We start from the raw sequence: 13787 nt of genomic DNA, 5'->3' as shown, positions 1-13787 counted from the left end.
TTAGCACCCAAGAGCTGCAACTACAGGGGTTCTGAGGCCAAAGTCATCCAACTCTGAGGGGCTAGTGCTGCCCTTCAGGTTGGCGCATCCGGACCATCGATATGGCCATGGCCAGGCTTGGCTCAGTGCCCCAAGTCTCTTAGCTCCTCTGGCACCTGATGGTGCTTCAGATGTTCAAAGCAAAAACCAAAAATCAAAGGCCTCCCACAAGAGCACTAGTCATGAGTGCCCGGGCCCTTTATCAGAGTGTGGGAAGCCAGCAGTCTTTGGGGAGGGGCCGTGGGTGAGTCACATTCTGTACAGTGTTCTGAACGGGTCAGATCCCTCAAACAGTGGAGTGTTCTCTCTAGGTGTCTCGTCCCATCATTGTTGCTTCCACATGTTGCAAGTAGAGACAGACCCAAACCAGAGCTCTGAGCCACCCTCTCTCCTGACACTGAGGGCTTCAAAATCTGGTCTCAAACCTGGATCTAAATAATTGCAGCTGTGGACAGCCTCCAGGGTAAGGGACCTTATACTAATGGGGTGGGACCTTTGACAGGGGAAGTTTGCAGGGCTGCAGCTGGGCAGAGATGAGCTGATTTCTACAGCTCACTGAATGAATGCAGGCACTTCCTAACACACCAGTTGGTCCCCAGTGAATTTTGACCTTTCTGCTGTTTGACAGCTAACCTCTGACCCTGCTCCAGGCGGATCTGACCTTACAGTTGTTCTGCAGTTAACCATGGCCTGACAGCTGTTCAGCCTGACCCTGTCTGCAGCTGATTGCAGAGCCCTTGTGACAGAACATAAGAGGACTGGCAATGGTACACAGCTATTAGGTCCCCAGCTTCCCCTCCTGAGGCCTTGGAGCCTGCACAGGAGGTTGGTCCTTTGTGCTGGTTTTGCACTGGAAGTGCTGGCCCAGCCCTCAGCAGAAAGAGCTCTCCTTGTATTTTTCTTGCCCTGAGGCTATCAGGTGCACCTTGAGCTTCAGGACTGCCCCCAGCGTACTGTCCTGCTTCCTGGAGAAAGTACAGATGGAGCGATGAGGCCCCTTCCAGTGAAGGGGAGCTGGGCTGCCATAATGTGTTCTGCCCCAGATCCACCCATCCCCTCACTCCATAGCTTCTGGCCATGTCCCTCCCTTTGCCGTCTCCCCTCTCCTGCCCCGTGGGAGCTCAGTGACAACCCCATGACTTGACAATCACTTCTCCCCTTGCCCTGCCTCCACTGGGCCCCGGGACCCTTGTTTGTTTGTTGTCAGTGTCCTGGCCTGAGGCCCAGCTGCGGAGAGTAAGAATGCTCTCTATAGAGCCATCCCCTCTCATTGTTAGCCAGGAGAAGGCTGTGCCTGGAACGGTGGCCACTGGTTGGCTTGTGCCTCACAAGTCATTCAGGTCATCATAAATTATCTAAGAGAGCTCAGCAAGGACATGTCAGACGGGAGGGGGTTGGGGAGTGTACGGGGTGGTGGTGGCAGGGGTTGATGGGGGAGGGAATCGGTGACATCGGTAGAATGCTGCAAATCCAGGGACTACAGGGCAGAGAGATCGGAAGGAAATGAGCAGGCAGGGAGGACAAAGCTGAGGCCCCTGTTTCAGGTGGGAGGATCCTGCTGCAGGTGAAGGTCTTTGTGAAGCTGGCGGGAATGAGTGTGATGGGGAGGGTGGGTCAGCAAGGGCCAGAAGCCGATGGAAGAGTCTGTGCTTCAACTAACCATGCTCTCGGGATACACACAAGAGCACTCAGGTGCACACACTTCCATGTGCACACCTGTTCACCCACCCAAGTACACTGACCCACATGTACATATTCACACACTCATGCCTGCATGTGCACCCATTTTCATACACACACATAAACAAACACACAAGCGCACATAGAACACACACAACCCAGGCGCACACAGGCTCATGCAGTCCCAAAAGCACACACAAACTCTCAGGCACATAAGAGCGTGGTCAGAGCCGTTCACAACCCATACATGCTCCATCGTGCACAGCCCCGCACATACAAAGTACACACACAGTCAGATATTTGTATACACACTGCATTTGCATGCACACTACAAACATTTACAGTTACATTCTTGCACATGTATTTTCACATTCACATGCACACACAGAGAGACACACAAACACGCATGCAGAAGTCATACCTGGAGAGAGAGACACACATACACACTGTTACATGCGGTACATACACACACTCACACCTGCAAACACACTAGTGCATGCAGTATGCACATGCACACATACTATTGCACGTGGCACACTCCCACGCTCCCCATGCACCACAGACAACCCCAGCCGTGCTATCACTTTGACGAATCATTCAGCAGCAAAGCACTCCTGCTTCCCCCACCCCAGCAGTTGAATGTGGTGCTCTGCAGAGAAGCATGATGGACTGTGGCATCCTCACTCCCAGGATTGCTTCAGCTCTTCACTGCAGCTCCTGGGCTTGAGAGCAAAGCCAGGAGAGGAGGGAGGATTACATAGCAGAGCTGAAGCAACAATCTACGGGGGGATTCTTCTCCTGGAGGGGACGGAGGACAGGCCAGGGAGATGGCTGAGCTGCAGCCAGGTAAAGTGATGCGGAGGGGGCAAGTCCTTGCCTTCCTCCTGTTCAGCCTGGCCTACCTCTGGCTGCCTGCAGGCTCCAAGCGAGCCCCCAAGCTGCCCCCGTGTCCCCAGAGCTGCTCCTGCACCAGGGACACTGCCTTCTGCATCGACTCCAAAGCTGTCCCCAGGAACCTGCCCACGGAGGTCATTTCCCTGTGAGTATCAGCAGAGCAGGAGGGAGTGATCACTGGGATGAGGGATAGGGATATGGTGGGGGAGGTAGGTGGGCTGGGGGAATGTCTGGAGCATTGGGGTTGGGGTTGAGGGAGATGGAGGTGGGCAATCCCTGGGGTTGATCGAGCTTTAGACGAAAAGGCTGAGGGCCCTTGTTGCTATTGGAGGGTTCCCAGAAGGCAGCATATTCCTTGGGGTTACATCGGAATGGGGTTGTTGTGGGTTCACTAACACCGAGAGAGATGGTGTGTGTGTGAATCCATGGGGTATATGTGTGCACAAATGTATAATGTGTGTTCCATAATAACCCTCTGTGTGCATGCAGGTTATCGTGTATGTATGCTGTAGCTGCTTATTTGTATGAGAAAATCATTTATGTGTGCATGTAAACATATGCATGTCTGCATGACCATGCTGGGTGTCTATACCTCTTGGATGTATTTTTCTTTCTGATCATGTTATATGTCTGGGTGTGCATCAGTGTAAGCTTATGTGAGCATGTTGTTGACCATGTGGGGGAGGGGTGTGTTGTGCAAATGCATTATGTTTATAAATGAGCATGTTTGTGTATGGAAGTGTGTGTGTGTGTGAGAATGAAAGCTAGGTGTATGAAAAGTAGTGCATGTTGGTGCAAGTGCAGTAAGTGTGTGTGTGTGGGGAAAGCGGTACATGAACGCTCTTTCATCCGTGTATTGTAGGGTGACCAGATGTCCTGATTTTATAGGGACAGTCCTGATTTTGGGGTCTTTTTCTTATATAGGCTCCTATTACCCCCCACCCCCGTCCCGATTTTTCACATTTGGTGTCTGGTTACCCTAGTGTATTGCCACCTCCTGGGTAGCTCCTCAGCCCAGAAATAGGCAGCCCTTTCCTTCCACTGTTTGTCACAGCTGATCCAGACCTACAATAGGTCCCGACTGCCCTCTTTGGCGTGGTACCATGCCACCTCTCATTGACCTCAAAAAGCTCCTAACTCTGCCTGCGGGTCCCTCCTGACCTGGCTGGGGTGAGAGCAGAGAAGGAAAAGGAATGGTTTGATCTAATCTCATGCGCCTGTCACTGCTGTATCTCCGCAGAGACATACTGGAACTGACCCTTTGTAGATTGCCATGGTGTGTGGGGAAAGTGTGCGCGTGTGCTTGATATGTGTGTGTGTCTGGTGCCCCTGCATTTTTTCTCTGGGGTGTGCATCTCCTGTGTGGCGTTTGCGTGCGTGTGTGTGTGTGTATGTATCTGATTTTAGAGTGTGTGCATGTGAGAGAGAGTCCCCTTTTTGTCTGCTGTGTGTGTGCACTGCATGCTTCCCCTGGCTATGTCCCTGGTGGGGCCTGAGAAATTCCATAGGAACACAGGAGCTGCCAGACTGGATCAGACCCGAGGGCCATCTAGCCCAGTATCCTGTCTCTGAGAGCGGCCAGCACCAGCACAATAGCAGATGGGAGATAATCTGCCTCCCACCCCCTGGATAACTCCCATCCTGGTCTCTAATAGAGATTGTCTGAAGCCCTGAAGTATACCCCATTTCTGCCCATCCTAGGTCCCTTGTCCTTGGCTTGACCCGCTCAAACCCTAGAGCCCAGGGTGGGAGGCCTGCTGACTTCGTTCTTTAATTGTCTGCAGGAGCACTCTTCCTTCCTGCACAGGCTGGCTCTGCTGCAGTCCATCCTCCTTGCCAGGGTGCTGGGGAGTGGGAGGATGGGATGATGCAAATGAGGAGCACCTGCTCCATGCTGCGGGTCCTGCATTGCATTAGCAATTCTGCCCCTGCCTCCGTTGGTTTATTTCCAATCAGACTGCACTTGTTGGACCTGTCCCAGGCAGACCAGCTCTCTGCAGCAGGAGGCAGGCAGGCTCCCTTTGCCGAAGCATGGCCCTATCGACTGGTTAAGGGGTCCCAAGGCTCCCTGGACCTTCGGGCTGTAATTACAGCAAAAGAGAGAGAGAGCTCTTTAAATATACCTCCTCCATCTGGAGAGCAGAGGGCAGATATAAACCTCCCCCTGGAAAGGCCGTGCCTGGATTCAAGAGCAGTAACTGGAGCATGCCAAGCTAGGACTAGGATACCAGGAGACTGCAGATCAGCACTGAGGAGTGTTGGCAGAGCTGTGGCAGGCCCCGGGTGGGAGAGCAGGGCGGCTGTGGGCCAGCATTGAGGGGCATTGGCAGAGCAACACGAGACGCAGAGATGCTTACACAACACATACCAGTTGAACTGAGCAGGAAATGCTTGTCCTCACCTGCGAGGATTTTCAAGATTTCTACATTTTCCCCATCCTGAATCAGGGACCAAAAGTTGAAATCTTGAAAATGTTTGCAAACCAAAGATCGGTAGAAAATTTCAAATTGCGTCTAGGGAAATGCATCGTTTCGATTTCGACCTTTTTAAAAAATGTTTCTTTTACCATGCACTAAAATTTTGAAACAAATTCATTTTGACCTGAAAAACAAACCTTTTTTTTTTCATTTGGAAAATGTCAAAAAGCCGAGGCCTTGGCAATTTAAAATGTGTTTTCAAATTTGTTCGGAAACGGGGAAACTCGTAGAAACCAACCATCCTTCCCTGCGGGCAGCTTTGGTTTCTGTGAACGGACATTTCCCCACAAAAAACAAATTTCCCTGAAAAGTCCCGACGGGCTCTGCACACTGCTGTCTGCCTAGCTCCAACCCACACTATGCTGCTGTCACTTTTCTGAGTGCTAAACACCCCATCCTCCTGGAATGGTCCTGAGCTTTTCTCTCCTCCTTTCCTTCTCCGCAGGACCATGGTGAACGCGGCCTTTACTGAAATCAAAGCAGCAGCCTTCGCTCACATCCCCCTCCTGCAGTTCCTGTACGTCTCTGGGTCTCTCATTGGGATGGGGGCTTGTTATTGCCAGGGCGGTCCCCAAGGATGGGGACACAGGCCTTCCCATGCCCTGTGAGGCAGCATGGGCTGGTAAAGGCTCGGCAGAGTCTCCCTGGGGAGGCCTTGGTGCTGTAATGTTTGATCTCCCCCAAAGCTGGGCATGCCTGATCTAGGTGGCTGAATGGTGAGGTCATGGGAGATACAGATGGGCAGAGAAGACCTCCACGCTATCCCCTCTCTCTGGGACAAACCACAGGCACGAGGGAGGACTCTGCTCCCCCATCATCCTACACAGAGGCACTCCAGCCCCGTGCAATGGGAAAGCCTCCCCCACGGCATCGGAGGTTAACCCCTGACCACGGCTGAGCTGCAGCAGGTAGCATTTGAACTCACAGCCTGCGTCCAGACCTCTGCCTTCTCGGTGCACCCGCAGCAGAGGGAAGGGGTTCCAGTCTGTGGTATTCTCAGCCTAGCACCCCCAATGCAGCCCAGCCTTGCTGGAGATGGCGGCCCCCGGAGCTGATGTCTCGCTTTTCTCTTTGCAGATTACTGAACTCCAACAAGTTTATGCTGATCGGGGACGATGCCTTCACCGGCCTCTCCCACCTGCAGTACCTGTACGTGCGCCTCTCCTTCGCACTGGGGTCGGCTGGAGGGAGGCGATGGTGGGATTTGGGAGGAGAAAGTCTTGGAGGGGGGTTGCAGGGAAGGTGCCACCTCTGGTTAGGGTTGGGGGGTCGCGGCATCCCACTCCATGGATGCTCCCCTCCCATCTGAAATGGCCACCCCAGGAGAGAGGGGAGCTCAGTCCCTGCGGCTGCTTGGCAGCACCACCTCTCAGGGAGCAGAGGGCATGACCTGTGTCCCCGTTTGTCCCCGCAGGTTCATTGAGAACAATGACATCCGCTCTCTGTCGAAATTCACCTTCCGAGGGCTGAAGTCCCTGACACACCTGTGAGTATGACCCGTGCCGGTGGACATGGCACACTTTGCATGAGCCTATGGGTAGAGTGCACCTAGCACGTGCCTGTGGATATGGCATTCCCATGAGCATGTCAAACCTCACAGGCACTTGTGAGTACAGCACACCTCACACATGCTGTGGGTATAATGTGTGCCACAGAGCTTGTGGGTATGATACGCTTGGCATGCCGGACACGTGCCTGTGCGGATGGCATGCCTGACAGAGTAGTACAACAGGACCATCTATTTGTGAGTTTCGCAATGAGCAGACAACCCTGTCTCTCTGACTTTTAGGGTGGTAGCTCCACCTATCAAAAAAAGCCAGAGCCGTGGGGTAGGGAGTTGCCACTGTGGACACAGTGCTAGCTTCCAGGCCAGACCTTCTGCCCAGGGTCCGTTCAGAAGGAGGTGCCATTTTTCCTGGCAATAAGTCTCTCTCTCTCTCTCTCAGATCTTTGGCCAACAACAACCTGCAGACGCTGCCCAGAGATATCTTCACATCCCTGGACATCCTCAGTGACCTGTAAGGCCCAGCCCAGGCCTCCTGCCACCACTTGGGGCCTGTTATTGAGGGAGACGCTGTCCCATGCTGTGTAGAGCCAACGAGCAGGATATCAGAGCCCAGGAACCTTGATCCCGGGCTGGGCCAAGGTCCTCGCAGCAGCCCAACCTGCCTCCCCATTCTCCTGCCTACCCCAGTGCCTTCACCCCACCCCTCCTGGCCTGCAGATCCAGCGCCCAGCTCCCTAGCCTTCTCTTTGGGGCTGGAGGGCGTCAATATCCACATGCACCTTTGTGCTCTATGGGCTCAGAGCACAGGCCGGAGAACAGAGGGATGGGTCTCTTTAACAAGGCACAAGGGACTAAATGTGCTCCCCACCCACACACCAAGGTTGAGACTAGCTCCCCCAGAGCTGGAACCATTTCCTTCTCCAGGCCCAGACTGTAAACACATGCTTTGGGGTTCCTGGCCTTGTCTGTAGCTGGGGGGTGATGGAGGGGTGGTAGTGGGGTTCCATTGCTCATGCGACCAGTGCTCCATTGTAAACCCTCCACCACCCTCAGGGACCTCCGGGGCAACGCTTTGATCTGCGACTGCAAAATCAAGTGGCTGGTGGAATGGGTGGAGAGGACCAATGCCACGGTGCCTGCCACCTTCTGCAGCAGCCCTGTCCGCTACCAGGGGCAGAAGATCCGGGACCTGGCCCTCAAGGACTTTGACTGCATCACGACAGGTAGGAGTGGCTGCTGCTCTCACTGCTTCACTAGGCAGGGCTGGAGGCAGGGGAGAGTGGATACGGGGCCACTTTCCATGGGCGTGGTTGAAAAGCAAAGCCGTTGGTCATGCTGCCATGGCCAGGGAACAGTGGGCTGGGTGGTGTGACAGGGGTCCCCACTGCTGCCACATCTTCACCTATTGCACCTTCCCTCCCAGACTTTGTGGTGCACCAGGTCCTGCCATTCCAGTCGGTGTCAGCTGAGCCCTTTGTCTACAGCAGTGACCTCTACGTAGCACTGGCCCAGCCCAGTGCCAGCAGCTGCACCATCCTCAAGTGGGACTATGTGGAGCGCAAGCTAAGGGACTTTGACCGCATCCCTGGTAAGGACCAGCCATGCAGACAGACATTCTGCCATGGCCATGTACTTCCCTGGAGGAGTGGGGCCAGAGGTGGGAGACAACAAGTCCCATTATAGTGAGCACTAGGAGAAACAGCAAGATCCTGTTATCAGAGGTTCATGGTCACTTGCAATCAGTCACTCATTGCCTGAGCCATGAAGAGGCACATGGCAGGGGGCTAGTAAGAGGGCACATTAGCCTCCCTGGTGCGGTTCAGGGCGGGTTCCTGGGAGGCTGTGAGTTACCCTAGGGGTTTACAGTGCAGAGCTTAGGGTCAGAAACACCTGGCAGTGCCGGGTGGTTCTTCCCACTCCCTTTGGCAGAGGCAGGGAGTGCGGATTGCAGGAGCTGCATCCTCGCTGTCACAGAAAAGCAACCTGAAGCCCCCTTCAGATTGAAGGCCAACAGCAGGGTGCATGCATGCGTATATGGAGAGTGTTTGTGTGTACATGTGAAAGTGCCACTGTGGGTGTATATTTGAGTGGTTATAGAATCAGAGAAGTGTAGGACTGGAAGGGACCTCGACAGGACATCTAATTCATCTCCTTGCACTGAGGCTGGACCAAGTAAACCTAGATCATCCCTGACAGGTGTTTGTCCAACCTGTTCTTAAATTCCTCCAGTGACGGGGATTCCACCACCTCCTGGGAAGCCCAGTCTAAGGGAGGGTATGGATTTTCCATGACTATGCAGGTGCGGGCAGAGGTATGGGGTATGTGTGTATGCAAGCAGGTATGCTAACGCTGCTCACCTGGGACACTCTCCTCCACTAGCTACTGGAAGCTGCTCCAGAGCTGGACGTCATCCTTCCAGGTGGGCACCGAAATTCAGTCCGGGTTCTTCTCCTCTCCCCGCATTCCAGGAAGCGCATGTGCCTGTGAGGGACACAGGTGAAAAATATCTTCAGTCCTGACAGGGAGAGGGAACCCTCAGCCTAATTCACTTTGGGTATGAAGAGCTGGAACTGGATTTCTCTGCCCACCTGGCATGGGCTCTGGGTGCATCGCCTGGGAAGACGAGAATCTGGGCTGGATCTCTGTGGCCGCCCAGAATGGGCTCTGGGTGCAGACCATGTCTGATGCAGGCACAGTGTGCGCCGGAGCAGGGGGCCGAGGGCCTCTCCTGCTGACTCTGACTCTTGCCCCCTTGCAGCTCATTCGGCCGTGTACTGCAAGCCCATCGTGGCTCAGTCGCAGCTCTACGTGGTGGTGGCACAACTCTTCGGCGGCTCCTACATCTACCGGTGGGACACCAACGTGGACAAGTTCATCAAGATCCAGGACATGGATAGCAGGAAGATCCGCAAGCCCAATGACATCGAGGCCTTCCAGATTGACGGCGACTGGTATTTCGTCATCGCCGACAGCTCCAAGGCCGGCTCCACCAGCCTCTACCGCTGGAACCAGAATGGCTTCTACTCCCACCAGGCCCTGCACCCCTGGCACCGCGACACCGACGTGGAATACGTGGAGAACGAAGGCAAGCCCTGGCTCATCATCTCCAGCAGCTCCCAGGCCCCTGTCATCTACCAGTGGAGCCGTGCCCAGAAGCAGTTTGTGCAGCAGGGGGAGGTGGCCGAGGTGATGGACGTGCAGCTGGTCAAGCACTTCAAGTTCAAGAAAGACAATTATCTGTGCCTCAGCCGCTACATCGGGGACTCCAAGGTGGTCAAGTGGGAGGGGCAGCGCTTCACCGAGCTGCAGACCCTGCCCTCACGGGGCTCCATGGTCATGCAGCCCTTCCTGGTGTCCCAGCGCCAGTACATGGTGCTGGGCAGCGACTTCTCCTTCACCCACGTTTACCTCTGGGATGAGGAGAAACAGAAGTTTGTCAAGTTCCAGGAACTCTCCATCCAAGCCCCCCGGGCCTTCCACTACGTCCCCTTGGAGGACATGGATGTCCTGCTGGCCCCCAGCTTTAAGAGCAGCACGCTGGTCTACAGGCACGTTGTGGTGGACCTCAGCTTGTAGGGGGTGCCCCTGCCACCTGCCCAGCTCCCTGCCTCACGCCTAGACACTGTGCAGAGAAAATGTTCTTCCACTTGCAACACCCCTGGAGCAGGGGACTCCAGCGCCCTGCCTCTCCTCAGGCTAAGGCTTCCTGTCTGTGCCCATGTGCTGCCCCACAGCCATATCCAGGGACAGGTCCAGAACACATACATACTCACACAGACCCATGAGTACATGCATACCCAGCACACATTCCATCCAGACACTCATATTCATGAGTGTATCCTCACCACAGTCATCCCTCCATAGATAAACTCATACCCACATGCCCTCCAGCATCTCGTACACATTGCATCCCTGCCCATCTGCCTTCAGCGTGCGCACACTCCAACACCCCCAAGTACACTCCTTCCCAGTCTTTTAGCCATACCATGTGCATCTACACTCACTCTTTATATGTCCATACAATCCCTGTGCACCCCATTAGGAACAAACACACGTTCCTGCACCCCTTACCCTCACATCCATCTCCCTGCATCGAGTCTTATATTCATGCCCATATACTGCCGTGGATGGACACCCACGTCCATGTACACCCTCAGATCCGTGCCTGTACACATCCACTCTCACTACTGCACTTTCCACGCACACACAGCTACTCCCGTGTGCACAGTCTTATGGGCAAACCCAGATTCGGTGCATCGGCGGTGCACCACATCACGCTGCCTCTCCCACCCACCGACACACGCATGCATCCCTGTATCTGTCACCCCGAACCCTCCCTGCAGTTCCCTCTGCACACATGCTCCTGTCCCCATACACAGCGCTGGGGATCGGGCCTGGAAGAAGAAAGTCCCTTGTCGTGACTTCTCCCAAACTCTTCCTGCAGCCTCTGCCGCACTTCCTGTAGCCATCACCCATGTTCAGACTGTAGAGACACTGCTCTAGGCGGCTGCACCACTCCTGAGACCACCTGACCCCCTTTGTCTCCTGCATCCGCCCTGCAAGAGGGCTCTTTGGAAGTGTGCCCAGTGGCAACATCAGCCCAGATTGTCCCAGCTTCCTCAGTGAGCTGCCTTCCAAGGCCCACTGGGAGCTAATGGAAGTATAGAGGCACCCTTTGTATCTCCCCCACTTTACTGCAGTGACCTGCTTTGCTTCCCTCCAGGCATTGTCTCTCTGTCAAGCTGCAGGGGGCAACATTGTCCAGTGGTTAGTGTAAGGGACTGGGGCTCAGAGTCCAGGCTTGGCTTTTCCACTGAGCTGCTGTGTGACCTTGGGTAAATTGCCGTGCCTCAGTTTCCCCTTCTGTAAAAGGGAGATACTGTTGCTCGACCTCCTTTGTGATCTGCAGACAGGAAGAGCTATCAGCATGCTAGCTATCAAGTCTAGTGCATGAGCCCATGTGCCTTGGGTGCATAAATCCCCATGCACAAATCCAGGGCCAGTGGAGAGGGTCAGAGAGCATGCGCTAGTGCACAACTCTAGTGCACGTGCCCAGTACACCATCCCCGTGCATATGCACCGGTGCACAATCCCAGAGCAGAAATGTAGTGCATCTGCTCCAGTGCACAATCCTGCTGCGTAAGCACCAGTGCATCTTTCAGGGCAGGCTGGATGAGCAGCTAAAGGGAAATATCCCTGTTCTGGTTTGTCTAGTGTGTGGATTTCTATCCTGCTTTCGCTTGCCATGTGCGTACATGGCTCAAGTTAAACAGAATTGCTGGCAGCCACAGCGACAGGGAGTGACAGGAGAGACTCCTCCAGGGAGTCACACATCCCATACAAGAGAAGGAAGCCAGGGTTTCCTGAACTACCAAGTTTCAGCCCACCCAGCTCCTGGCGTGATCCCAGTGCTGGCTTTGCCTGGCCTTTGATGTTTATGGATGACATCAACCAATGGCCACAGGGCCCAGATCATCTCTCGGTCTCACTAGTATGTTCCCCACTGAAAGGGTGGAGTCGCGTCGGTGTCAGTGATAGGAGCAATTGTCCCCTGTATTCTACTCAGGGAGATAGAATTCCAGCCCCCAGGCTGATTCTCATTCACCTCTGAGCCCCTTTACACCACATGCCCAAAGAGCATGTAACTAATCGACTCCCATGTAGAGGCCAGGTTGGCACGGAGGGGCTGTCGTGTCTATAAGAATTAGACCCGTAGTGTCTCGATGTCCCCTTTGTCTCTAGTGCATCACCGGGGATTGGAGCAAAGGTCCCAGTTTGCTCTGTGATTCTATATGTCCCAGGCATTGGTAGGCACAGAGCAGCTCAGCCGGCGGTCGTTTCCCAGCTGTGGGAAAAGCCTGCACATCTACAAGACGTGCAGCGAGGAGCTCTCCCTTCATACTGTGCTTATTTCCTCTGATCATCAGAGAGGGAGTGGGGACTGGTTCCCTGTGCCCAGTTTGCTGATATCCTGCTTGTGTGTTGGGGAAACGAGACCCTGCGCCTCCTCACTTCCTCATAGGGTGCCTAGAGATGGGGAACATCAGAAAGTTCTGCTCCAAACCCCCTCTCCTCTGGGGTCTCTGGGCCTCTTGCAACTGCAGACCTCAAAGGCAGGGGGCTTTCTGGTGGGTCGGAACCAGGGAAAAGGAACTTTGGTAGTTGGTTTTGGTGCTTCATCTCCTGGGAGGCTAACCAGGCGAAGGCATCTGTTTCCCATTACGTCTCTCTGTTTATTCATCCATATTGCCGATCCACAGACTAGCCCCATCTCTAGCCGTTTGTTTCTATGGCTCATGTCCTCAAAAGTCTTTAGGTGCCTAATTCCCATTGAAATCAATAGGTGGTAGGCACTTAAATACCTTTGAGGATCTGGGCCTCTATCCCTACTTATCCCTCCTTTCCCCCAACAGTTTGGTCATGCAAAGCATGGAAGAGCTGAGGATGGGCTATGTGTCGCCACCTCCTGCCTGTGGGTGTGGTTTCACACAGGAGATAAAAGCCTACTATTGCTGCTCACTGCAGGAATTATCCCTTTAGCACTGATGGCTCCAGGTTCAAACCCTGCAGGTTGTTACTGGTGGAGGATAGGTTGTTACTTTTGCAGTAGGGATACCTAGAAAGAAGGGGAAGGCTGATCAGCAGGTGAGGACTTCAGGAGGGTTCCCCTATCCCTAACAGAGAATGAGCCTGAGCTCTTCAGGGCATCTCGCCTGTCCTAACCAATTTACTCCTGAGCAGCAGTGCCCCAGTCTCAAACCCGCCTTCCCCTGCAGCTCCCACAGGCCCTGATCCTCCTCCCATTGGAGCGAGTGGCACAGCTCCCGCAGACTCCAGTGGGAGCAGGAGCAGGCTCAGGGGAGCCTGCTGTCAGTGTGCAGTGACCCCATCAGCAGCCTCCTGTTCCCCTCGCTCTCCAGCGGGAGAGAGGAGTAGCCCTGAGGTTCTTTCGCCATCTGCTGGGGAGTGGTGACAGGGACGGCCTGAGCCTGCTGTGCGGGGGCTGGAGCGGGGGGGCTCCACATGCTGTTCTCTCATCAGCTGCCTGTAGCTTTCCTCTCGGCCACACTGCCCCTCTCCTCAGCCCCCCAGAGCAGGATGCTCTCTGCGTACGACTTATAACCGAGGTGTACAAGCTCTACCGAAATGCTTCCGAAAATAAACGCACTGTGACACTTCTGCTGTCCTTT

At 54.4% G+C, this 13787-nt stretch overlaps 1 protein-coding gene across 5 annotated transcripts; it reads left to right on the top strand.

Annotated features, from left to right (window-relative positions):
• The first annotated feature begins 342 nt into the window (after window positions 1–342).
• LGI3 (leucine rich repeat LGI family member 3) lies at window positions 343–13775 on the top strand. 5 transcript variants are annotated; one of them, XM_043536280.1, is made up of 9 exons: window positions 344–502; window positions 2638–2758; window positions 5536–5607; window positions 6168–6239; window positions 6505–6576; window positions 7037–7108; window positions 7651–7820; window positions 8021–8185; window positions 9356–13775. In XM_043536280.1, the coding sequence occupies exons 3-9, from the start codon at window positions 5540–5542 to the stop codon at window positions 10171–10173; spliced, it is 1437 nt and encodes a 478-aa protein (XP_043392215.1). In that variant the 5' UTR covers window positions 344–502; window positions 2638–2758; window positions 5536–5539; the 3' UTR covers window positions 10174–13775. The 5 variants fall into 5 exon arrangements, with proteins under 5 accessions (XP_043392216.1, XP_043392215.1, XP_007066383.2 ...); XM_043536281.1 differs by lacking the exon at window positions 2638–2758 and having other exon boundaries at window positions 343–502; XM_007066321.3 differs by lacking the exon at window positions 344–502 and having other exon boundaries at window positions 1421–2758.
• Window positions 13776–13787: the final 12 nt, after the last annotated feature.

Source organism: Chelonia mydas, chromosome 26 (genome assembly GCF_015237465.2).
Source record: "Chelonia mydas isolate rCheMyd1 chromosome 26, rCheMyd1.pri.v2, whole genome shotgun sequence".
NCBI lineage: Eukaryota > Metazoa > Chordata > Testudines > Cheloniidae > Chelonia > Chelonia mydas.
Note: the sequence above shows the minus strand (reverse complement) of the source record. Positions and strands in the feature narration are given on the sequence as shown.